The 27781-nt window shown below is 42.5% G+C and overlaps 1 protein-coding gene across 1 annotated transcript; it reads left to right on the top strand.

The window, feature by feature from the left end:
* Window positions 1-432: 432 nt before the first annotated feature.
* Window positions 433-3565, top strand: LOC147884376 (pentatricopeptide repeat-containing protein At4g35130, chloroplastic-like). Its single transcript, XM_087399136.1, has 2 exons — window positions 433-965; window positions 1044-3565. The coding sequence occupies exons 1-2, from the start codon at window positions 904-906 to the stop codon at window positions 3028-3030; spliced, it is 2049 nt and encodes a 682-aa protein (XP_087255262.1). The 5' UTR covers window positions 433-903; the 3' UTR covers window positions 3031-3565.
* The last annotated feature ends 24216 nt before the right edge of the window (window positions 3566-27781 follow it).

The raw sequence follows: 27781 nt of genomic DNA, 5'->3' as shown, positions 1-27781 counted from the left end.
TGTAGCTTTCTTGATGATTAGTCATTCCATTTGAATCATCCCCTCAATAAGTTAAAAAAGAACTCTTGCAAGTTGTCCTTTAATTTCAAGGAATAACATTTTGGGTTTTATTATGGATCTTAGTATTTGAATTCTTTTTAGGAATTGTTGAATTAGATCTCACTTAAGCCTATGGATTCCTTTTAGTTGGAAAAAATGTTTTATGCATATTGTGCCACCTACGTACATAGAGACATGTTGACATTTAGGCAGGTAGCATTGTGGAATCAAATGAAAAGGTGTCATCTTTTTTCAATTCGAAAATATTCTGTTTTTTTGTGTGAATGGAATTTGCCTATCTCCTTCAAACTGATCCCACCATGCAAATGTCTTTCTTCTTCTTGTTCTTGCATTGTTGTCCTCTTAATCTTGAGTTGCTGTCACCGGCATCATCGAGTCACTCCATAACTTGGGAATGCTTTGCCCCTCGATGAACATCACATGGCTGGTCACCTAGCTGAATAGTTGAAGGAACCAAGCTACGTAGTGCCGAGTGTGGAAACTTGAAATGTTATTTCTCGAATTTAAAGACATTGTAAGAGGGGCTGAGCATGAAGTGGGCTTTCGTTGGTTGATCATGTGCTAATGCGTTCTTGATGCTTAACCCACTTAAAATGGATGTAGGATGGGAAGAAATGCCCCTAAACTAGTTTTCTCGCTTGTACGAATCAAAGATTCAAATGTTGTTGGGAACGCAAGTAAGATCAAGAGAGAAAGTGGGTCGAGTTCATTTCTGTCAATGGCCTCACCAGAGGTAGCTAGATCTTCGATGCAGGAAACTATCTGCCTTATCAGAAGAAGAAGAAGAAGAAGTCCGACACTCGCTGGTCTGCTCAAATTCTGCCATCGCCCCTTTCTACATGGATGGACAAAAACCTGCTGAAGCGCTCCACCTGGGCTGTTTGCAACAAGCGTCGATTTTACAGGTTTGAAGACGTCTTTCATAGTGAGTCTATTTTCAAACAAAATGGGCAGAAGCCAAAACCATCGAATTTGTGGTACAGCACTCTTGCAGGACGGCTGGACCGACCTGGTTTTCGGGTGGATTCTGCTACCTATGCTTACCTCTTACGACAATGTGGGAATGAGAAGGCTCTTTCAGATGGCAAACATGTCCATGCCCATATCATCGATCATGGCCATGAGAAGGATTGCTTTCTTGGAAATCTTCTCATACAGATGTATGGCAAATGTGGTGCTATGGAGGACGCACGTCTCTTGTTTGGCAAAATGCTTGAAACTGATGTTTTTTCTTGGAACCTCCTTATTGGAGCATACGTTCAGAACAGGCAGGGTGCAGAGGCTGTGCAACTCTTCAAACGCATGCTGCTGGAAAGTTTCATACCAAACAAGCATACCTTCCTCAGTATTCTCTCTGCGTGCGCTCATCAAACAGCTTTATCCAAAGGCAAGAGGGTGCACGCTTACATTATGAGCAGTGGTTTGGGATCAGATGTTGTTCTGGGAACTGCCATCGTCAATATGTACGGAAAATGTCATAGTCTAGAGGATGCGAGAGAAACTTTTCTCAGTATGCCCCAGCGAAACGTGATCTCATGGAATGCGATGATATCGACGTATGCTCAGCATGGGCATGGAACAAGGGCCCTTAAGCTATTTCAAGAATTGATATTGGAAGGCATGACTCCAAACAGGGTCACCTTCATTAGTGTTCTTGATGCATGCGCAAGCCAAGCAGATCTGGCTGAAGGCAAGTGGATGCATTCCTACGTCAAGAGGAGTGGATTTGAGTCGGACGTTGTGGTGGGAACCGCACTCGTCAACATGTATGGTAAATGTGGCAATCTGGAGGTAGCACGGAGGATATTCAACAAGATGCCTGAACGGAATGTTGTTACATGGAATGCTATGATTGCAGTGTCTATCCAGCATGGCCAACGAAAGTTGGCCTTCCAGCTATATGAAGAAATGGAGGTGGCAGGTGTGATGCCTAACAAGAGCACATTTGTAAGCATCCTTTCTGCATGTACCAGTCCAGAAGACCTCGTTGAAGGCCAGCAGGTGCACTCTCGTATTACAAGCAGTGGATTGGAGCCTGACGTTGTTTTGGGAACAGCTCTTGTCAGTATGTATGGAAAGTGTGGCACTTTAAAAGATGCTCGGGATATGTTTGACAATATGTCCACGCGTGATGTGGTTTCATGGACTGCAATGATTGGAACATATGCTCAGCAAGGCCAGGGCAAAGAGGCGCTTCAACTTTTTCAAAAAATGCCCCCTGGAGTCCTGCTTCCAGACAATGTTGCCTTTGTTAGCATTCTTGATGCGTGTGCAACTCAAGGGGCCTTAGTGGAAGGTAAGGAGATGCATGCCTGCATTGTGGGCAGTGAATTTGGGAATGACGTTGTAGTGGGAACTGCCCTGGTCAATATGTATGGCAAATGTGGCAAGTTGGAGGCGGCACAAAATGTTTTTGACAGAATTCCTGAGCGAGATGTGGTCTCATGGAATGCCATGATTGCAGCATATGCCCAACATGGGGAGGCTGAAAGGGCTCTCCATCTATTTAAACAAATGCAGCCAGAAAGGGTTAGCCCTGATGATGTTACCTATGTTTGTATTCTCACAGCATGCAGTCATGCTGGTCTATTAGATGAGGCCACCCGTTGCTTTCATTCCATTAATTCTAATCATGGTTTTTCACCAACGGTCGAACATTATAACTGCATGCTTGACATTCTTGGGCGGGCAGGATGTGTAGAGGAAAGTGAGAAGTTGATTAATAGCATGCCATTCCAACCAAGCTCTACTTCATGGATGACACTACTTAGTGCCTGCAGAACGCATACTGATGTGGAGCGTGGAAAATTTGCTGCAGAGCATGTGTTTGAAATGGAACCAGAGTATGGTGCACCATATGTGTCCTTATCAAACCTTTACGCTGCAGCTGGGATGTGTGATGCTGCTGAAAAGTTGAGGGAAATTATGAAGGGACAAGTTTTTGAAGAAGCCTGGCTGCAGTTCAATTGACGTTGAAGGTGTACAAATGAGTTTTCTATTGACCAAAGGTTACATACACATATAGAGAAGATATATGTTAAAGTTCCAAAGATTGAGTGCCAAGATGAAGGAGACATGCTATGTGTCAGACAGTGAGCTGGTGCTGCATGATGTGGGCAATGGCAAGAATGAATAGGTGAGAAGCTTGCTGTTAGTTTTGGGCTTCTTGCAACAGCCTTTGGAAAACCCCTTAAAATCAGAAAAGAAATTCTGGTTTTGTCCAGATTGTCATCCGGCTATCAAGGTAATCTCAATAATTGTTCACCGAGAAATTATTGTCAGAGATGGTAGTTGCTACTATCACTTTGTGAATTGGGTGTGCTCATACAGGACGTTTTGTAACTTGACTTTCAGATTTTGTCATTAGTTTTGCGCAGTTTTTAGCACAGGACCATGTTCACATGTCCAACCATGGGTGTTACTCCTTGGATGACCTTTCTTAGGCCTGGCCATGTTGAAGATTAAAAACTGTTATACTCAGCCTGGAGGGCCTAGACCTGCGTCAAAGGGAATAGACCTGCACGGCTCCTTCAGTTCTCATCTAATGTTTTGTTTTGCATAGCACAATAGTTCTTATTAATGTTGTAAGGCATTTACACTCAATAACTAAGCATGGGTTATCAAGTGACATTGAGAAGTCCGCCCTCTATACAGGCCTGTTCACATTGTCATAGATTCCATATGTACTTTGTGCTATCAGTGGACAAATAGCAAAAGAGGGAGCCGAGAAATACTGGTTTAGGTAAGGACAATGATATTGCAACGTTATTAGTTTCTGGTCACATGCGTCCTTGGCATGGGTACACGTGAAGGGTAAGGCTGCATTATTCTTCTTTGATGTGGGAGCCACTTACAATTTCATCTCGTGAAATGGTGAAGCAACTGGGTATGGCAACTGATGATCAAGGAGAATCTGCAGATGCTTCTGGTGCCTTTAAGGGATGCTCTTAAAAGGTTTATCAACTTGTGGGTAAATTACGTGTTCATGTGGAAGAACACCTAGATTGTCATTCATTTAGGGTAGCTGATATTCAGGCGGCGGGTGTCATTCCTGGTATTCTCTGGCACGTTGAGTTCAATTCTTGCTTGGATTGTGAAAAGAAGATTCTTTTATGTGACTCAAAGGCCAAAGACATCAGTAATGTAGGTGGTGTTTTAGGCAACACTATACCTTTGGTAAGTCAGTCTTAACTTTCAAGGGTTATGAAGAGAGGTGAATGCTCCTATTTGATTATTGTGAATGAGCAAGAGCCTGCCCAGTTTCTGCCTTCTGATTCTTTGAATCAAAAGCATTCATTCCTTGCAGGATGCAGCTAAAGGCTGCTCATCTTTTCATCAAACACATATTTGTGCAACATGGGCTTCTGAAGTCCATTGTATCTGATCGGAACATCAGATTCACAAGCAATTTTTGGCAAGCTCTGTTTGAGGTACCAGAGTCAATTTCTCAACGGCATTCCATCCATAGATAAACGGCCAAACTGGCCACAGTGGGATAATGAATAATACCCTGCTTGATTTACTGAATTTTTTTGTTAATGACCAAGATCTTTGGGAGCAGTATCTTCCAATGAAACTAACGCGGTATACACTCCAACAAAATAAGCTTCATTTGAGATTATTTATAGATATACTCTTCCATCACCTCTCATGTTGACCAAAGGTAGAAGCCTACGAAAAGGTATGGGCAGCCATTCAGAAGGCTCAAGAAAGAAGTCTGCAGATAAGCGATGAGGGTGCTTGAGTTCAAAAAGGGCATTGGGTCCTTGAGTTGAGAAGGCAAGGTGTTGTGCCAAATGATGACAGCAAAAGATCTACATGAAGTTGGCACTCAGGTATTATGGTCCATTTCAGATTATAGGTGTGATCCATGACGTTACTTATAGGTTGGCTTTACCTCCAGTTTGGCGTATCCACAATGTATTCCACATCAGTGTATTGAAGCCCTATGTGAAAGAGATCCCAAAGGGACCCAGTCCAGATAGTTCACCTGAGGAGGATGAGACAATTCTCTTTCTAGAGCAGATTATTTATCATGACTTCAAGACAGGAAGAAATGGTAAGGCGTCTGAGAAATACCTACAGAAATTCAAAGGACTCCCGACTACCGATTCAAACTGGATGAATGAGGCTTTCTTTGTTGATTATTTCTTGCTTATTCTCGAGGCATATGAGGACACTTTAATGGACCACAAACCCTATTACTTCTGCACCATTAGATTGAACACAAATACATCCAAACCATCCACTTGTATCTCGGATGTTAGACCTCTCTTTATGAATTGTAAAATCATTCCCTTATTTGGCTCTTACTGTGACCTTTTTGCTTTAGGATTAGGAAACTGACCATTTTCCTAATTACACCCTTATGAGGCCCTTTTTGAGACCAAAATTCCCCTAATGAATCCTGCCCTTGAACATGCACCCAAAACCTCCCTCCCCCTAAGTAGCATCGGCATTGAGATGCTGAATGCTGAGACGGCCCTTAGTACCCAGAGGACGTGTAGCAATGGGTGGTGCATAAAAACATTGAGGTTGGACGACTGGGGTAAGTTGTCTTTTATTCCTTGCTTGCCTTAAGAGCTAGCTGGTCTAACTATTCTGGAGGTTCTATTTTGGTGGTTCACTGATCGTTGCAATGGCATCAATGGCAAGATGCAGCTCATCATGGCTTGCAAGAGAAGCAAATTAGAGGTTGGGAGATAGGAAAGCTAAAAAACTTAGTCAAGGCTCATCTTGATTGTATGGTCTTCTTAAAAAGCGTCAACTGTGGTTAAAGTAAATAAGGTATACTAGAATTAATGTGCACTTGTCTACTCATATGCTTGGAATTTTTATAGACATTTTTTCATGGACTCCTTTTAATTTCCTTTGAAAATTCTTATAAATAAATGTATATATGGCACTCTTGTGTAATATTTTTCAATAAAGAAGCCAAGGGTAATTTTTTTAAAAGCATTGTACTGAGATAGTTCATAAAATCTTGTAAGTACTAAGTTTTCTATTTTTATATTCATTGGTTGTTTTCAACACTTTAATGTGAGTCTTAGAGACATGAATACTTAAATTTTTTGAAATTTTGTCACTTTGTTATTTAATTTATGATTGCCTGACTTCTTGTGTATTTACTTTAGATTGTATGTCTGCATGTCATTACAATAATAATTTTGCAATATTTTCCTTGTTAATTTAGATATCAAAAGATTTCTAGCTTGTATTGAGCTCCGGGTGAAGTATGACAGCACACTGCAGGAAGTAAACCACACCACACCTGAGTTCCTTATGGACCACCATGTGCACTAGGCTGCAGACCAGCTCTACAAGCTATGACATGCCGCTTAATGCCTAGGGTGTAGGCTAAGAACAAAACGATTAGGGAAGATACAAAGATAAGCTGACAGAGTCAAGCAGACCCCTAGGTTAGGATGGGAGGCTCTTACAGAAAACAGTCATTAGAAGTCTTCACGTTAACTTGTAGATCTCTCATGAGAAGTTTGCATCAGAAGTCTTCACGTTAACTTGTAGATCTCTCATGAGAAGTTTGTGTTGAGCTAATTGGCTCGTAAAACTGACTAGGAGATAGTTAGATAATTAAGATACTAGATTTTAGAGAGAATTTTAGAACTAAGAAATCCTAGACAAATTGTTTACTGAAGGGCTACCTATATTTACTTATTATACGTGAAGTATTTGATGTGAATTTGACAGTTATTCAAAGTTACAAATTATTAATGTATTTTCTTGAATCCGTAATTACCAAGTAACACATAAGACATTACACATTTGGTGGACATAGTCAGAGATTTTTTTTTGTGGGTTCATCTTTGAGAGATTGCGCGTGTGGCTATAACAGACATCCATTATTTTTTAACATGGTTTCTGACTACTCTTGTGATGGTCTTTTGACGTGACCTTTTTTATTAAAAGTGCTCTGGTGGCGTTCAAGCATTTCGTTTCAGTTTTAAGTCCAGCTAGCTTTTGCTTGTTATGCCTAGGACCATGAAACGTCAAGATTCGGAGCCGTCTTGTAGAGCAAGAAATTATTATGGGGGTAGAGCTCAAGGCCAAAGCTATGGGTAACGTAACTAGCTACTCTTGGAGATGCAAGCTGCCTGCAAGGGTAGGAGGACAAAGATGCTAAAGCATTGTCAATGATCTTCAGCAAGATTGCAGACTGCGTGATCCCGCACATTCAAGTTATCCCACACACATTCCAAAGGCCGTCTTTGAATGGTTTATCCACAAGGCCATCAACCATCCCTTACCATGAAGGTGGAGAAAGGGAAGTTAGAACACGATCATCTCATGAAATTGAAGTTAATCAAGGGCTAGTTGTTGGTGATTGGCCAAAATGTGGACATGCAAGTGATGGTCATGCTTGCACTCAACATGCTTCTGAATAGCTTCTAAGGGTTCGTTATGAGTGCAGAGGGCAAGGTACTTTGTAAATAATTACATTAACAATTTCATAAGGGGAGATCTGGGCGCAAGGATTCTTTCAATGAGACACGTAAACGATTGGAGGAAACCATGCTTGTATGCCTTCTCATTGGTGGAAAAAGAATCCCACTAGCATTGTGCCTCTCTTTTGATGAGTTTGAACCCTCACCAAAAGATCATGGCCATTAGATTATTTAAGTAGATCAAGGGTCTTCATTGATGGCCACCACAATCATATATGGGGCTCCGCGTGACATCAATGCAGGGGGGTCTACTTGACGGGTTGGATCAATGCAGATCCAATGGTTCCCATTAAATTGTGCAAAGACTAAACTAGCCTTCCACACATGTGGTACCCATGAGACAAATCCTTCTTTCTATATTAGATCTAATGGCTTAGATCGCGATTGTATACTATGGGCAATCTTGCTCCCAAGACACATGGCACGTGCGGGTCAACTTGCCTCTACTCTTTGCAATGCTCCCCTTACACATGTCCTTATGAGATTAAGTCATTGGGTGGGCTTGAAATCTCACAGTTGGATAAGGGTGTGTCTTGCGAGCCCTTGAATGACTCCAAGGATCCAATGCATGAGAAATGGCACGAAGCATGCATCATAGGATCAACTACAAGGATCTTGTGGTTCACAACACACCACTTTATCAACCATTGGATGGCTAATTGTGCAGCTACACCATCCAAATTTTCAAAATAGTTATTAAAAACAAGGTTTTAAATTAGGGATATGTGCTAGAGATCATGTAAAACAGGTTTTGGACATCATAGAAGAGCTGCAATCTGTTTCGAGGAGCAACTAGCAGTTGAAACACATGCAACAAGAGTGAATTTGGCAAGCATTAGGTGTCTAAATGCCAGAGGAGATGGGTGATAATAGTTTGAGAGATTTGGAGGATTTGGACAAGTGGTTGAAGGCTAAAAGCAATGTGAGAATGAATCATACTCTCTAAGAAGGGTAGACATGTGAAAGACCGGTGATAGGTGGAGACATGCCGACAAGGAGCAGCCTGAGAATGACTCACCATCGTGAAAAACACGGTTTTCTAAGTGGTTTATGTTTTTAACCCAAACTTAGGTTAGGTTTTCTTTATTTAGCACCTAACCCAAAATCTAATATTCCAATTATCTATCTATCTAGTAGTCAGTTTTGCAAGTCAATAAGCTTAATAGAATCATCTCATCAAGTTCTATGAGTTGTCACACAGACTTTAATGACTCAATTTTAAGACCCTCCCATCCTATTCTATGGGTTTGTTCGAGTCTACATATCTTTTTGCCTTCCCTGATCTTTACTCTTAGCCCATATCCTAAGCATTAAGTGTCATTGCATAACTTGTAGAGCTGTTGTTGGCTAGTGCAAAAACTTAGGTGGGATGTGATGAACTTCCCATGTAGGGTATTATCACATCATACCTTTCCTTTGACTAGTACCATGGCACCTCTATCCAATGATGTGGATAGCTTTGTGGATACACTAATGTGGAGGTAAAACCAATTTCTAAGTTCCATTATTGATCATTCCTATAATCTAGAAAGGGCTATAACATCTGAGTGCAAACTTGACTTGTTGTCGTGATTTGGCCTTAGGACTTGCTTCATCGCTTGTAATATGAACTTTTTTTCTTTTCTTGAGCCTTCTATACTATTACACATTACTTTTTACCATTCATAATTTGTTCCTAGAAAATATCTTATCTTTGCTCAACATGAGAGGTGATAGAAGAGTAGCAAAATAGTGGGTCCTTATCCCCTATGTAATGCCCTAAGCCACAGGTGCTACGAAAAGTAGATAATGCACATACTCACACACACGAGACATAGAGTATGCAAAAAAGAATGAAGACGCAGTATATCCGAATCCATGAAATGCATCATGATCAAGAGACACTTGGTCTCGAGGATATACAATGTATGCAGTTGCAACTGTTGACTGAAGGGTTGCGGCCACTTGTGCCCCTTGGGATCTGTGCTAACCCCACAGGCTGTTAATGCCTTAACACATGGCACTCACAGTGGACTGTGTGAATCCACTCTGACAACTACGCCTGCTAGAAGTCGGATTAGTGCGGTGCAATAGTGTATAACAATCATTTCAGGCTAAGGTAGGCAGAGAACCCATGCAAGTAGACATCCATTGAATCCATAGACCATAGTTGATCCATCCCAAATTAGAAAGTACGTTCATTTTATCTGAAGGCAAATAAGAAAGTACGTTCGTTTGATGATTGCATTAGGATCGGCACTCTTTGGTTCCGATACCCCCACCGCAACCAACAAAACGATGGTTGTATTGTCTCCACTCGTCGGCTTGTCTTGTAGGCCCGAACTTTGGGTTGTTAGATATCAATGCTCCACTCTCGTGTAACTACACGGGAACCAGCTAACTCTACTTGTAAGCCCCCCATATGAGGAGAAGGCATTTGAGTAGCTCGGTTATCCGGTAGGTCCTGCTTTGGACACTAGATGGGGGCCATGTGTGGCCTGATGGCTGGACAACTTCAGATAGAGTTGGCACACTACCAACTAGGCTACATGCAAGTGCAGGAAGGCATCCTATGACTGACCGCACTGAGGGTAGACGGAGCATTTCCCGGGGCAACCCACTCTCAGGTTGCGGGGCCTGTTTGGAGCCCCAAATGATCCCGGATGGCTCTGGGCGGAACGGTGCTCATAGGTCAGTTGCTCTATTTTGCACCACGGTTCTAACGTGTGGTTGGTGGCCTATTTCAGGACCGACCTCCAGTCGGCCGTTTTGGGCGGACTGGGTTGGTCTCCCAATCGGGTCTAACTGACTACAACTCGTGGCTATATAAGAGCAAGCCCGTGAAGCCCATATTCATCACTGGCTACAACAACCCTGATTCCTTAGCATCTAGCCTCCGTCCTCTACTGTTTCCAGCACGCCATCGAAGCTTCTCACACAGGAGCGCACGGCTGGGAGGCAGCGCCATCTATTGTATCAGTTTTACAGTAATCAAATTTTTGATTCTCCATACTATCAGCTTTTCTCTCTTGCGTATGAGATCCTGTTATCTGTTGAGCACAGACGTTGTATTATTTTCTTACATGGGTTTCTTCTTCATCTTCATCATCACTCAACGACACATTTGTCGTCGGCTCGAAGAAACACCACTGATCTCGATTGGTTCCACACCAACAGAAACCCACACACCTGCTCGTCGAGCACGTCATGGTGGCTGGCATCACTCAGGCACGTCTCTTCCATGTCAGCCACTACATCTGGTTCCTCTGCACTAGGTCCACCTATGATGGAATCGTCCACAGCTGGAAGCTGCTCCCAAATGATCGCTCTAGGTGACAGATTGCGATCCTATCTCTCCTGGAACGATGCTGGGTGCTCGAACTCCTGTGGCTAGAGAGAGGGTGGATATGGAAGTGCGGGGAAAGGTGTGTGTCGCCCGCGTGCACATCTAGAAAATGATTAGCCGCCTTCCACCATGGAGGTCGAGGTGGAAGGATCAGGGAGGAGTGTGGTGCACTCCAGCCAAAAGCATAGTCGGCACATTTTCTCTTTAAGGTGCGCGACTTGGGCTATCCACTCTCTGAGTACGCGAGCTCCTGACTCTGCAAGGGTGTTGTGGCAGGCTTCCCATGACTCCACGTACTCCTCCGCTATCGCCTTGCCTTTTTTCATAGTGCGACCGCCACCCACTGTGGTTCCCTGCTTCGATCCGATGAGGGGAAGGTGTCGGACCCAGTTGTCTCTGCAAAATTGTCTGCACCCACACCCCTACCAGAGAACCCGCTCGCTCCGCCACCATCGTCTGGAGAAGGGGGTCTCGAAACGATACGCTCAACACATCTTCGAAACCACCCACCTTTCCATCGTGCGATCTGGATATCCCATTCGCACCGACTCTAGTCTTGGAGTGTGACTAGCAAGTTGTACAACTACTCCATGTTGACTGATATCGTCCCGAGAACCGTAGCCAGAAAGTGCGCTAGTGCGTCCGACGTTCGCTTACTGTGGAACTTTGCAAAAGTGCTGCGGAGACCCTATGCAACGTGCAGACCCGGAGGACCACAGTCCGAACCTGCTCGTCCAGTGTTAGGAGTCGGTGCTGAGCCTGGGCCACCTGTTACTGGAGGGTTGTGTTCTCTGTCCTCAAGTCCTTGTTTTCTTTGCATAGCTCCTCCAGTTGCACTCCTTCCGCCTGCTGAATTGTCCATTGCTGCGACAACTGAGTCAGAGAGTGCCCACATGCCTCCGACTAGGCAGGTAGTGACGCTGGTCATGCGGTCCGGGGAGAGGTCGTCCATGGTGGGCCGCTCGCAGTGACGAACATGGCTCGTTGCAATGGAAGAGAACACACCACCTGTGTCGACACTATGACTTAGGACAAAGGCAGATAGGCGCCTGGACCATCCAAATGTGTGAGGTTACCACAAGCGCTATTTGGGACCCTGGCAGGAGCACCTCCTAATGCCAAGTTTGTCTCAAATGCCCTGGCAGGAGCACCTCCTAATGCCAGGTTTGTCTCAAACGCCCTGGCAAGAGCACCTCCTAATGCCAAGATTTTCCCAAACGCTATTATATGGCTAACACAAGTGCTATTTTTCGACACACGGAGAAGCGTAACAACAAGACCTGAAATAGAAAGAGGAAAGGAAATGATAGAGAAGATGCCTTGGCACCCTATGGGCCCAAGAGCCTTGTGAATGTAAAGAGAGGGAGAGTGCAAAAAGGAAAAGGGTTAGCCCTCCGTTCAAAAGGTGACGTGTATAAAAAGGCCAAATGGTTGTCCTTGGTCTTCATTGTCGTATGCACAAGTTTGGAATACAAGCTCTCTCTTCTCTTCCAAGAGTGTCTTTGGGTGTTCTCTTGTTCCATTGTAGTGCCTTTGTGTTTGCCACTCCATCCTCCCTTTACTCTCCTCTTCTCTTCTCCTTCTACCTCCCTTCTCCCCTTGCTTCTCCCTTCTCCCCCTTCCCTCTTTCTCTCAAATCCAAGAGCTGCTTGAGTGACATATGCGGATGGCTCGTGCCTTGCATTGCTCTCACAAGGAGTAGCTTGGAGTGGAGTCTCCATCAACATCCCTTCAAGATCCCCACGACACGTGAGTCACCATTGATACTACACAATGGTCCAGTCCCTTTAAAGATACAATCCAACTTGGACTTGTGCCTATTCTACCCACAACACTCCTTGTCATTAGGTGCTATAATATTTAGAGGTAGTGCTACACCTTGAGCCACTAGGACTCACTCCACTGGCGGATTGGCTTCCCTTGCTTCCTTGATCTCAAGATGGTGGCACACTTTTGACATTGGGACGAATGTAACATTTTTTGTGAATGACGAGGGGAAGACCATCCATTTTTAATGCAACATCAATGCCATTTGTGTTGTGTTTGGTCTCCCCACAATGACGGGGCCATTCATGAAACAGTAGAATCTTGAGATCAAACTAGAAAAGCCCATTGACTGGGACAAGAGAAGACACTATGAAGGAGTCTCCTTTGATGACATTAAGGATCCACATACATCGAGTCCAATAAAAGACAAACTAGACAAACTATTTCTACAATGAACTAAACTCTAGGGCCATAGGCCAATACAAAATATTGGCAACCCAATGCTCTTTATGCCATTCATTACTTACATGCTAAAGAAGCAATGGACTCTTGGCCTCTATGGACCATAGCGGGCCGCAACCTGCAACCTCTTCAAGTTGTGCTTGTAGCCACCACAGCAACAAGCACTTTGGTCTCAATTGTTGCAAAATAAGACACCAAAGTCTAAAAAGAGTAGGAAAGAGCCAAATTCACAGGCAAGTGGGTTGAGCACGTGGCTGAACACATCAAAGATCAGGTGATTTCCTCCACACCAAAGCTGCATATCCTACTCTTGACCTTTCAAGTAGGCAACAAAATCCACCAAGTGGCCACATTCTCGATTGTGACCATCGAAGTGTTGGGATGGCAATAGCAATATTAGCAAGAGCCCCTTGATGAGCAACTCTATCAGGACTTGCTCTTTACCATCGATGAACCTATTGGCCCAAGCCCTCAAAGCATACCCCCTGATATCTCTCAACAAATCTAGGGATTCCTAACAAGCATTAAATGCAAGGCCCCAATGGCACAACAAGCTACTTCCTCTTGCACATATTGGTTTGACCTAACTATAGCTCTTAGCCATTGTGCATCTTTGGTCTACAACTCTTCAATGGAGTATAGGGAACTCATATAAAAAGCCCCTAAGAGAGACAATATTATGGATTTCCTGGTGTAGATCATGCAGATGGCCTGAAATATATACAAGAAGCACTAGCAAATCTTAATGGCAACTTCCACTTACGTTGCTCTTATTAAACTCAAGGCCAATGATTTGGCACAAGAGCTAATGATTGAATGCCACAAGGTCATGACTCTACAAGTAGTGGGGGAAAATTGCAATAGATGGCACAAGCAGACCATGTGGTAGCCTTGTAATTAAAAGAGCAACTCATGTCCTTTGAAAGTGAGCTTGCCAGAGAGAAGGATTGAGCTAATGGGCTTGAAAGGTGCTACACAAAAATTGAGGAAAGCTTTGAAATGTACAAGACCAACACTGAGTAAACCCATGCCACTCAGTACAAAAAAATGAAGCTATGCACACAAACCTACGTTAACAACATGAAAAGTGGGTGGAGCTACGTCATTAGTACAAGACCAACACTGAGTAAACCCATGCCACTCAGCACAAAAAATTGAAGCTATGCACACAAACCTACGTTAATAGCATGAAAAATGGGTGGAGCTACGTCATTAGTAGAGATGGCTTACTACTACTAGCCTTTAAAGAAACTTGAAATTGAGAGCCAGTGGGAGGAGTATGACCGAGTCCTACGGGAATCGGTTAACTTAGGCACACATTGACCTAGAGCCATGCATAGTATACGACACCTTTCACTTCCACCTAAATATGCTTAGAATAGCCTCCACTCAGTACCACCTAGATCTCACTAATTCCCTTCCTCCCTCCTAGCTATATTTTAGATGTTCTTTGCTACCACTCTACTCGCACCCACCCTATTTTGGCACTTTCGTGCACTTTTTTGGCACTTTTCTAGCATAAATAATTGTGTCATGGGAGAAATTAACAAGGCACACCTTGAATTACTTGTCTTGCTAACCGCTCATGATGAATTTGTGAAGTGCATATATTGGGATGGATTTAATCAAATGATCTATAAACTTCCTCAGCTGAGTATGTTTGATCCTTTAACATCAACATGTTAAAATCTCCTCCATTTTTAAAAAAGGTTGTATTCCCTTGTTTTGTTCAGACAAACATGTTGCTTCACCTCCACTCTCCCATGGCTGCATTTTCCATGAATTCATTAAATGGAGTGCCACTCAAAGTCTCCCATTGGATAGGGCACTTGCTCCTACACAAAACTTAGGCAACCAAACTTGGTCTCGCTTGCAACACATGATGAGGATGATCCAGGTTGCCTACAAACTAAGCATTCATCTATACGGCATCATCATCTATCTCCATGAAGCAATGCTCCCGCATGACTATATAAAAAAAATATACTCACGTGTGTTCAAGGGGATCCCTTAGTGTCCCAACAATGACTATGGCTATAATGCACTTTTTGGGCAATTTAATTGCTTTTTGGACATGTTTTAGCATTTAAGAGCATGCTCATGATTGCATAAAGACATGATCTCATAGAGACACTCATATTTTATGTTAAAAGCTAGACTATCACATGTGTTCAAGGGTATATTAGAAATTCCTTAGCACCTCAATAGTGGCCCAAATCCCTTAGCACCCCAACTGTGGCCCAAATGATCTACTATTGACTTCAAAATTTATTGCCCCATACTTTACTACAAAAGAGAAACATGTTTGTATCATTATAAAATTTATCTTTACTTATGGATGTAGCCCTGTGTCTTTTGTACTTTGGATCTTGTGGGCTTGATTCTTTTCCTATGTTGAAAGTATTCCATTGTTGATCGAGATAGTATGTAGCTTCTTTTGTTGAGGAACATTTGTAATTAATGACTTCATGCTTGATGTGTGCTCCATTTTTAAGGACACAGAGTCACTCAGGCTCTTCACACTATCATCGAGGTACCCATATTTATCCCATAGGATGGTCTATCAATAGTTGCAAGTATTTTTGGAACAGGGAGATCCTCGGCTCTCTTGATGCATATTTTGGGGATCCATACCCATATTAATCTTCTATCTAAGTGCTGATGGTTATTTGGTACAAAGTAGTGCACATCTTTCTTTCGTATCCATAGAGATTTTGTCCTTGGTTGTTGCTATTGCACCCACTTATATGGATTGGAATGCTCGTTGTGGCTGAATGATTCCTTCCTTTCCTATTGATGGGTCCATGTTTACATTTTCTTGTTTGCAATCTAATTGTGTGATTTTCTTTGGAATCGTCTTTGATATTTGTTATGCAACATAACTTGATGTGAGATTCTTCTGGCTATCTTGATATTGTTGAATCCTCCTTTTGAATTTTGACAATTGGTGTAGCTATTCAAGAGGGGTCAATGTCAATTTTTGGCATTTGTTTGAGTTGAGTGAACTCCTCTTTCAAGTCTCATATCTCATTGTTTTTCTTTGCATGGCATGAAGCAAGTTTGTTCTTTTGCATGAGCTATGTCAACTATTGTTGCCAAGTATTCTGAAAGTCGTGCATTAGTTGAACATGATCTTGAAGTGTAGTTTGTTTACAAGTGTGCTCATCATGGTTTTTTAGTAGGCTCTAATCTCTGCTAACACGTTGCTATTTTTCCAAAGAACCAACCTTACCATAAAAGGTGTTTTTGTGCTACTGTTCTATAGCATTTGTCCTCCAAAGTGCTAAAGGTGGGGGGATGGAAGAGAGAAGAGGGTGGGGGAGAGCCCCCCCCTCCCCCTCAACATGTTGCACATGGAAAAGTGAGAGGGATGGTAGACTAATAAAGAGAGAATCCCAAAGGGAGCCTGTCCGAGAGAGAGAGAGAGAGAGGTCAATACATGATCAGGTGGAGCCAGCCACGGACCACTTTTGGGACACGCTATGATGTGTATTAGTGGGGGAATTACAGAATAGGCAAGTGGGTCATGATGATATGGACTAGCGCACATAGTCGTCGGATTTTCTTATGGCATGAAATAGAGGGCCTCAATCCTCGCCAACAATAAAATTTTTACTGGCCACCATCTTGTTGTAGTCTCTGTCATTGCACCAAGTTGAACGTTGGTAGCATCATCGGATCTATTGTGTGGTGGTAGCATATCACATGGACTTAAGATGCTACTGTGATCACCACAGTGGTGCATGCACATGCCACTGATCGGACATTTTTTAATCCATGGACATGATCCTACTTGTTGTTTTCCACACAACCCCTTGTTATTCAATTTTAAAGGACATAAGACCATGGTTGGAGGACATAAGATCATGCCAACCATTGCATTTTCTGGACTATCATTATGGCTATGTCAACCCGTGCATCTACTTCAACTGCCATGCTGGTTAGCATTGCAGCCTCCAAATTTGGGGGCTGGGTTACAATAATATCAAAGCTATTATTGTAACCAGTGGGAAACATCTTGGCTACAGTGGAATTCAATTTGAAATCCTAATGGATCAAATGGCCATCCCATCATACAAGCTAGGTGGCTGTAAGTGCATGCGAGCTCGATGGCTATTTAATTGGCTACAAGCTTGGTGGCTAAAAGAAGAAAAATTTAGTCATCCCACTTAATCCTAATCAAACTTTGGGGGCCTCACTATATTACCAATTCTGTTTACTTAAAGATAACCTAAGTAACAAGAGGCTTGACTAAAACTAGTGCTTACTAATTGATATAACAGGTAGTGGGAATAGCTAGAAGTCACACACCCAATTAATGCCAACACATTGGCCAATTTCCACCATCTTTATTATAAGTGTCCACATCCCAATTAAGCCCTAATCAGATAGCCAAACCGATCTGCCTAATGAGTCATCCTCGTGAAGTGCTCTCAATCCACTCCAATAGCATAGGAATACTCCTGTCCACATTGGCACAAAGATGATTTAGGAGGTGCTCAAAATCCCAAGGTAGTTTGTAAGTTGACTTTGTAAAGCATCTGTTGAAGAAATAGGACCTCATTAAGGAATTCTCCCTTGTGCAAGCTACCAACAATGGTAGAGTCAGTTTTTTGAGCTTGCCAGAAGAAGTACAAAAAATCATAAAGAAAATGAGGCATTTCTTTCTGGATACTCAAGAAACACAAAGTACTAGCAAGTTCAAACAACAATCCAACAACTACATGAGGTCAAATCTTCAATTCAAAGGTGAAAACCAAAACCACATTAACCAAGTTAAAGAATAATTTTGAGTGCATCTCTAGAAAAGAGGTTGGAATGCACTTGTTAAGCATGGTGTTATAACTCACTGTGAATAATTGATGAGGAGATGAGAATGGTACAGAGGATAGCTAATGAAGCGCACTTAAGCGCGCTTGAATGTGGTATCTGAGCGACACCTCGCAGAGTAAGCTGAAAGTAGGCACAATTTGAGGTAGATGCAGCACACACAAGTTAGTTAGATTCATCGCAAAATAGGCAATTTCAAGCAACTGAACATTCAACTAGACTCTTAAATCATTCCTTGACTAGAAATATGCTCAAAGGTATGATTCCATTGTTTATTCTGAATGGTTTTGGAGCTTTGGGATAGATGTTCGACCTGGCCCATGAGTGAATCCATTCCTCCATCCTTAGGTAAATTGATGATGGTACAGGTGATCGACCAAGAAAACAATTGGCATTTGGGTCTTGGGTAGCTGGGCAATTATGCAAAATTATAGGCACCCAATTATTCCAACGAAGGTCATGATGGCAGTATTCTTGAAAACATTCGAAAGTTTAGAGAGCCTTGAATCCATTGACTATTCTAATAATATGTTGTCGGTATCAATTCCATCTTCACTAGGGGAGTCTTCTAGATCTTCTCTTCCTCGATGTATCTTTTAATCAACTCACAAGACCTATTCCTTCATTTGACTCTTATCAATTCTTACATATGCCTCATTTCTTGGAAACCCACGACTATGTGGATCTGTTCTTTGTTTCAAATTCAAAAAAGGAGGATTCAATAGTGCAAAACAAAGCTAGAGTGTTGAAAGTGGGTTCCTGCCTACACATATCAGTGGTGGTGTTATAAAACTTATTCCTAAGGAAGGAGATAAGACTCAGCTAAGGAACTGGAGACCTCTTACTATGCTCAACTGTAGCTATAAAACCTTTGTTAAAGCTCTAGCTCTGAGGATTAAAAACAGAATGGCCAAGTGGATCCTACTAGAGCAGAAAGGCTTCATAAAGGGCAGACATTTACTTGAAGCTATCATCAACATTTGGGAGGGATGTGAGTATGCCAAAGAAACAAAACATGACATATGCTTCTTGAACGTTGACTTTGACAAGGCTTATGATAGACTTGAATGGGAGTTCATCATCCAAGCTCTAGCTAATATGGGACTTGGCCCCCTTTACATTTCTTTTATCAAACTCCTCCTCACAAATGCTACAGCAAAGATTTGTGTTAATGGGATCATGAGCCAACCATTTGAGCTTAAAAGATCTATAAGGCAGGGGTGCCCTATTGCCCCTTTACTCTTTGCAATTGCAGCAGACTCCCTGGGATGGCTTCTCCATCAACAAAGCGAAGAAAACAAGTTGAAAGGTATTGAGCTACCCTCAAGCAAGCACCTTATATGTCAGCAATTTGCTGATGATACAAATTTAACCCTCAAGAATGAGTCACAATATATCAAGGTGGCCATGGAGTCTTTAGATATTTTTTGAAAGCCTCTGGGTCTAAAATCAATCACTCTAAAACTGGATATGCAACTCTCAAAGGTGATGAACATCAAGTGTTGGAAGGGATGGGATGCCAGAGGGTCAAGCATGGCTCAGTCTTCAGGCTGCTGGGTATTATCCCCATGGCGTTTGATATTTCCCTCAAGCAAAGGTGGGACTAGTTCATTAACAAATCCAAAACAAGATGGAGAAATGGAAAGGATTTCAGGCTAGTCTGGCAGGATGAAGAACTATTCTTAACCATTGCATTGATCCTATTGTTATCTTCTACCTCACAGCCCCCTCCAAAGCTGGAATTAATAGATTCATAAAAATTTGTAGATCTTTTCTGTGGGGAGGCAAGATACCCAAGGTCAGGTGGGACTTCTGTATCAAACCCACATGGCACATCACAGGCAATGCAACATGATGATGGGGCATCGCCCCAACTTCCATGTTGTTGAGAGCCACCGGTTGAGCCACACCTAGGACTGCAGCATCACACCCAAGAATTCTGGGTGGGACAAATGGGACACATGGTGCAAAATGTGCAAACCAGACTGAGTCGCTTGTGACACATGGCAAAGTGTGCAAGAGTATGGCGGCAGTGGGGGGGACACACCCACTCAGGGAATAGGCACATGCACAGGATCAAGGAGGAAAAGAGGTCTTTTTGAGAGTGCTCTCAATGGAAGCAAGAACGGAAGAAGGAGAGAGAGAGAGAGACAGAGAGCCACACAAGTTTTGGTGGGTGCAGAACCACCCTAATCTTCTTTTTCATTCATTTATATATGTGTTTGAGTATTGTACATAACTGGGGTTAAGGCACAGTGACCTTTAACCCCACAACCTCCCACTTAAAGGACAATGTGCCTTTAAGGGAGAACAACTAGTGAGCATACTATCCAATGCCCATCAATACACGACAATACTCAAACCGCTGACTAGGTAGACTCTTCGTCAGCATATCTGCAGGGTTATCATCTGTATGAACCTTGACAAGCCCTATGCGCTTGTCCTCAAGTACCTCCCTGACCTGATCTCAATGTGTTTGGTCTTTGCATGAAAGACCGGATTCCATGCTAGCTGAATAGCACTCATGGAGTCACTATGCAATGTCGGTACACCTGTATGAATCCCCAAATCTCCCACTAGCCGATCAAGCCATATAGCCTCCTTGCAACCCTCTGTGGCTGCAACACATACTCAGCCTCTGTGGTAGACAAAGCAATGCACTTCTGTGCACGAGACATCCACGACACTGCACCACCTACAAAGGTGAACACATAACCAGAAGTGGATCTCCTACTATCCACATGCCCTGCATAGTCTGAATCTGTGTACCCAAGTACACGCATGTCTCCTTTACCAAAGCAAATGCACATCTCCTTGGTACCCTTCATGTACCTCATGATGCACTTAACTGCCTCCCAATGCCTCTTTCCTGGATTAGCCATATACCGGCTAACAACTCCCACTGCAAATGCAATGTCTGTTCTAGTAGCTATCATAGCATACATAAGACTCCCAACTGCTGATGCATAAGGAACCTTGGCCATCATGGCCCTCTCCTCATCTGATTTGGGACTATCTGTATGACTCAGTTTCACATATGGAGGCACTGGAGTACTCACTGCCTTCCCCCCCTCCATATTGAAACGCTGCAATACTTTTGTAACATACTCTTTTTGTGAAAGCCAAAGGAGTTTCCTACTCCGATCACGCGTGATGCGCATACCAAGAATATGACCTGCAAGTCCTAAATCCTTCATATCAAAGGCCTCATGCAACTTGGCCTTTAATGCATCTAGCTCATAAGTATTCTTGCTAGCCAATAGCATATCATCCACATATAGTGCCAGGATTATCAGGCTATTATCCTTAGCCCTTTTAGTGTAGAGGCAGTGATCAATTTCACTCCTTCTAAAACCCTGGGACCGAATAAAAGCATCAAACTTCTGATACCATTCTCTAGGTGCTTGCTTAAGACCATAGAGACTCTTCTTCAGCTTGTAAACTAAATGCTCTTTGCCCTTTTCTTCAAAGCCTTCCGGCTGAACCATGTAAATTTCCTCATGCAAATCCCCATGCAAGAAAGCTGTCTTGACATCCATCTGCATAAGCTCCATATCCTCTATTGCCACTAGTCCAAGCATGCATCTAAGTGTGGTCATCTTCACAACCGGAGAGAATATCTCATCAAAGTCCACACCCTTCTCTTGCTTGAACCCTTTAGCAACCAAACGGGCCTTGTACCTAGGCACATCATCACCTGTGACCTTCATTTTGTAGACCCATTTACATGGCAATGCTTTCTTTCCATGTGGCAAAGAAACCAAGTCCCAAGTCTTATTCTTCATAAGTGAACTCATCTCTGATTGCATAGCATACTCCCACTTGCGTTTATCCTCACGCATCATAGCCTCTCTGTAGCAAGAAGTCTCCCCGCAATCAGTAAGCATCACATAGTCTACCCCTGGAACAAACCTATCAGGTGGTCTAGACACTCTAGATGATCTTCTCAAGGGCATTTCAGCTTGCTGTCCCACTTGCATATCAGCCACATTTGGCTCATCATTTCCACCAATAGATGATCCATCATCTACCCTTGATTGTATACCTATGGGAGTACTTGGTTGTACCATTTCTTGCACATTTGGTGCATGGACAGCTTGTTGTCTATCAACATATGCAGGTGGATTCACATCCTGGAAAGTGATTCTCCTCATTTCCACATCCCTCATGGGTGCCTTATGCATCTTCTTCTCATTGAAGACCACATCATGGCTGCATATGATCTTCTTTGCTTCTGGATCCCAAAGACGATAGCCCATCTCTCCACTTTCACCATAACCCAGAAAGATGCATTTCCTAGACTTAGGATCTAGCTTCTTTCGAAGCTCTTTTGGCACATGTGCATATGCCTCACACCCAAATATACGCAAATGAGAGTAAGAGGGCTTCTTGCCACTCCATGCCTCTTCAGGAATACCACCATCCAAACTCTTACTAGGTGATCTATTGATCACATGCACTGCAGTCTTCATTGCCTCAGCCCAAAAACCACCAGAAAGACTTGCATTGGAAAGCATGCATTGCAACCTTTCTTGAATGGTACGGTTCATCTTTTCAGCAACTGGATTTTGCTCTGGAGTACGAGGGGATGTAAGCTCCCTCTTAATCCCACGAGTATCACAGAAATGCTGAAAGTCATGAGAGAGATACTCTCCACCATTGTCAGTCCGTAGGCATTTAAGCGTTCTACCTGACTGATTCTCAACCAAGGCCAGCCATTTCTGAAATACCTGGAACACATCACTCTTTCGAGCTATAGCATAAGCCCACACTTTCCTAGTTGCATCATCAATGAATGTCACATAGTATTCAGCCCCGCCTAATGACTGTGTAGGCATGGGACCACATACGTCTGAATGCACCAAATCAAGCATTTCAAACTCTTTCTTTCCCCTTCTTTTATGGGCTGATTTAGTCTGCTTCCCATAGAGACAGTGCTCACAAAATTCAAAATCAGAGAAACTCAAATGCGGTACATAACCCAAATGGCATAAGAGTTTCATTCCATTCTGGCTCATGTGCCCCAACCTGCAATGCCACAAAGAAGTGCTTGGCTGCTCGGTTATTGCAACAACATGATCAAATACCCCTGATACATGTAAGGGATACAAAGTCCCACACTTGGCACCCCTAGCCAAAAGCATAGAGCCCTTTTGAATTTTCCAACTCTGAAAGCCAAAAGTGGTGTGAAAACCAGCATCATCTAGCTGACCCACTGAAATAAGTCTCTTGGTCAGCTTAGGCACATGTTTCACATGTTTCAAAACAAATGCAGACCCATTTGCAAAAGAAAACTTTATGTCACCTGCTCCCACTATGTCACATGCATAGTCATTTCCAAGATGCACACAACCTGTCTTTCCACTATCATAAGTGGAGAACCATTCCCTATGGGGAGTAACATGGAATGAAGCACCAGAATCCAAAATCCAATCCTGGGAATATGCATCATCTGAAGTGGTAAGCAACTCTGCAGATAAAGTAGACATGAAGAGAACATCATTGTCTTTATCATGTGTGATTGCATTGATCTCCTCGATCTTCACTTTTCCTTTGTCCTCCCTTGGACTCTCTTCCTTTTAATTTGCACCCCAGTTTGCATTCTTTTTCTTATCCTTTTGCTCTCTTTTCAGCTTCTCTTTTCAGCTTGTAGCAATCCTTTTTCATATGGCCCTTCTTGCCACAATGGTAACACTCAATGTTCCATGCCCTAGATTTGCTACGTGACTTCCCTCTTTCTTGGGACTTCCCCCTGAACTGTGATCTGCCCCTTTGCACATTTAAGGCTGCATCCTGCTTGTTGCCATCCATAGACTTCCGTCTAATCTCCTCGGCCAACAAGCTACCCACAACATCATCAAATTTCAGTACTCCACCAGGTGCAGAGTTACTGACAGCTGTACGGAAGGTATCCCATGAGGATGGCAATGAACATAAGAATAGTCTCCGCATCAAAATTCATTTTCTGAGCCTGAATTCATTCAAGTGAGAAGCAATGGAGACCCCTTCCTTCATCTGCAGCTCAAACAACCTCTTCATGAGGTAAACTTTATTAGAGGCAGTTTCCTTCTCATAAGTGGCACACAGTTTCTTCCACAAATCTTCCGTAGTCTGCTCATCTACTACTGTGAAATAAACTGACTCTGCAAGATGAAGTCTAATAGTAGACTTTGCTAATGCATCCAACTCATTCCAATCATCCTCAGACATATCCGCAGGCTTAGCTTTAATACCTTCCAAGGGTTTAATCTGCTTCTTTTGAATAAGCACATCTCTTATTTGTTCTTTCCACAAAGAAAAGTTTGTCCCATCAAAATTTTTAATGCTGAAAAACTCCTTTTCAGACATGGAAGAGGATGCCATGATACAAATAAAACAAAATCCCAAATGCTAGTGCCTGCAAGAGAGAATCACACCAAATACCAGATGCACCCAAATGTGTATGTCACAATAGAGTGAAATATCACCAAAACTCAAAGCTCAAAGCATCAAAAGATGCATCTGACTCATGTGCATATACTATGCATCCATATGAGCAAATCTGGCCAAAAAGAAAATGCCAATAAGTGCCAAATGACTCAAGTATAAACACTGTCCACTGGCATATGCATCAATAATGTCTCATCCAAGAGAGCATAGCACTATCAGTGCATCACCTGCAATGTTTCAAAGCTGTCCCTCAGCTTAAAATAGCATCCATGTGCAAAGCGTCCATAAAAAATAGCATCCCACAAGGCAATTTGGGCCTATTAGCGCATCCAATAAGGACCGCAATGCATCCAAATGGCCTATAAATCATCCATTGCAACCCAATGCATACCACGAATGAAACCAGAGTGATCTGCATAAGGTATGCTCAAGAAATCATAGTCCTACGGTAATGAGCGCTACTGAAAATAGAACCTGAGATGCTTCAAAACATGGGCGCCATTGCATAATCGGACTCAACAAGAAAATCTGCAAATATCTCTCTTCTGCCAGAACTCCAAAATCCCAACCTTTGAGTGAGAAATGGGAGTCAACACTTATCCACTGCCATGTGGCATAAATCTAAGGTTTCAAAACCTTAGTATGAAAAATGCATAACAGAGAGACGAAATCGAATACACAGAGATTTATAACTTTGAAAATCCTCCACCGAATCACGCAAGAACTGATAGGTAGGGGTTTTTGGGCGTCCGAAACGCAATGGGACAGACGGTTTTGGAAACCGTGGTCTCAATCACTGGGTCCAACACACGGACTGAAAAACGTTTTTGGAAACAGAGCTATCTGTAAACTCCACCGGAGTGTGAATGATGAGCAACATAGAAGTTTTAGGACCTCCTGAGTCCACCGGAACTGACAGATCTGCAAATGGTTGCTCCAAACTTGAGTTCCAACACCCGGGCAAAAAACGCAGGAACTGACACAGTGACTCAGAAATCCAATGAAATGATCCCAGATTCAGGAATGAAGGTGTTTCCAGGATCCTGAAGTAATGTGGACACCAAAAGCAAGCAATAGTTGCCTCTACAAGTCAATACGGAGTCTCTGTCATCGAACGAAACAGGGAAAAGCTCAAAAAACGACTTTTTCTTTGAAAACTCTTAACAGGCTCTCAAAACCACTTCACAAAGCCAAAGTGACTTTTCCAAAGGTTCCTCCAAGGTCTCTGCACACTCGGATGCAAGTAAAGTCACTCACAAAGCTTCCCACAAAGCTTCTCCTTCCTCCCACAGAGCTGCTGAGCTTCTAAGCATTCACGCACGCTCAGCTAGATCACCCGGGCTCTGATACCAGTTGAGAGTGCTCTCAACGGAAGCAAAACGGAACAAGGAGAGAGAGAGAGACAGAGAGCCACACAAGTTTTGGTGGGTGCAGAACCACCCTAATCTTCTTTTTCATTCATTTATATATGTGTTTGAGTATTGTACATAACTGGGGTTAAGGCACAGTGACCTTTAACCCCACACTTTTTTGGGGGGGGATCTAGGAGAGAGATAAGAGAGAGAGAGAGAGAGAGAGAGAGAGAGAGAGAGAGAGAGAGAGAGAGAGAGAGCAGGAATGCAGAGCAAGAGCAAGAGGCAAGGGGAATAAAAGAGTTTCAACCAAATGATTGAACTTTTGTTGCTGCCTTCAATTCTTACATTGGCCTCATAGTGTTATGAGGTATTTGTTAAAACCATTTTGCTAAATATGTATGCAAAATGTGGGGATGCACACTATGTCTTTGCAATTTCCCAGATATGCTAGGAAGGTGTTATAGAAAATCATAGATCTTTTATTAGTGCATTGATGGCTTGCAAGTTAACGTCAAAAGTGTTGCAAGATGTCATTTTGGCACATGCATTCCAACCTGATTTGGATTGAAATAGTGTATGAACTATTACTTACTACTGTAAAAGAACAATGATTTATATCACAAGAGTTACCATCTTCAAAGCATTCATGATTTCATTTTTCCTATAGCACATTGAATATTAAAATTTCTACATTCTTTTACATCAACTACAAACAATTTTGGATTGAAATATATATAAATATGTGATTAACTGTGTAGTCCAATAGAAAAGTAGCACGAGATTAATAAAAAGTAGCATGAGATTAATAATATATGCTCATGTATTAACAAATGCTGGATACATATGCCAAGTGTGGGAGCATAAAGAATGCACATAATGTCTTTGATGAAGTGTTTCATCATGATGTGGTTTCCTAGAATGCCAATCATATCAGGTTATTCCCAAAAGGAAGTGGATGGATTGGCTTTGGAACCGTATAAAAAAATGCTCTTAGAAGGTGTTCAACCAAGTTGTCAAACTTTCATTGTAGCATTGAAGGCATACAATAGTATGGCAGCACTGGAAGTGTAGGAGCAGATTGATGTTAAAAATAGTAAATGAGGGTGTTTAGAGACTGGTAGAGCCATCCTCTACCAAGCAATGAAGACTAGATTTGAGTCAAATGCAGTTGTACATGCAAGGTTGGTGGATGCATATGTGAAATGTGGGATGATAGAGGATGCATAGCATGCCTTTGATAAGTATGATAAGAGCACCACATGGATTGCACCCTTGTGCATAGATTTGTATGAAAGCAATGCAATGTCTTTAATCAATTGTCTGATTGTTATGTGGTTTCATGGACTACCATGATCTTGGGATATGTCAAGCAAGGATAGGGTATGATGGCTTTGGAATTATATGCATTGATGCACTAAAAAGGTTTTCAACCAAATGATTGAACTTTTGTTGTTGCCTTTAATTCTTACAATAGCCTAGTAGCACTGCAAGAATGGGATCAACTGGATGGAAGCTATGTGAAATGGGTGTCTAAAGAAAGGAAGATTTGTGCACTACTATGTTGTGAATCATGGATGTGAGTCAAATGTATTTGTTGGAACCATTTTAAAATTATTGGGCATGCATGAAAAATGTGGGAGCATCAAGGATGCACATCATATCTTTGATGGATGGTGCATCTGTTGAGAGTTGTGGTGCCATGAGCACATGTAGAGCAAAGGTATGAGTAAAGGGCAAGCTGCCACATGGCATGGAGGAGATATCCCACATGTGAGCAAGCATATGGATGTAAGTACCCTCACCTATAAAAGGGAGGTTCATTTGAAGTAATATCAATCAAGCACTTTGCACTATCTCAAGATTCTCTTTATGAGTCCAAGCTAATCTATCTTGGAACCTAACATAGGTTCCATCCACCTTAGAGCGTTCCATAGATCCTGAGGCTCACATGTTTTGTCATGGTATCAGAGCATAGGTTTAACTCTCCTAGTTTAGCTCATTAGTAGTTCACTAGGATTGCTCCCATTCCTATATTAGTTGTAGGCATGCCTTAGGAACTCATGAGTTCTCCTAGGTTAGTTTTAGTTTTA

This window comes from Dipteris shenzhenensis, chromosome 27 (assembly GCF_047967505.1).
Source record: "Dipteris shenzhenensis isolate YYH24624 ecotype China chromosome 27, Dip_SZ_1.0, whole genome shotgun sequence".
In the NCBI taxonomy this organism is placed as follows: Eukaryota; Viridiplantae; Streptophyta; class Polypodiopsida; order Gleicheniales; family Dipteridaceae; genus Dipteris; species Dipteris shenzhenensis.
This window is presented reverse-complemented; position numbering and strand designations above follow the sequence as displayed.

What these genes read in the sequence shown, in the direction of transcription:
- LOC147884376 (XM_087399136.1), top strand. Translation starts at nt 904, where the DNA reads ATGGACAAAAACCTGCTGAAGCGCTCCACCTGGGCTGTTTGCAACAAG. An exon ending in AACAAGCGTCGATTTTACAG is followed by an intron (nt 966 to 1,043) that starts GTTTGAAGACGT and finishes TTTGTGGTACAG; the next exon opens with CACTCTTGCAGGACGGCTGG.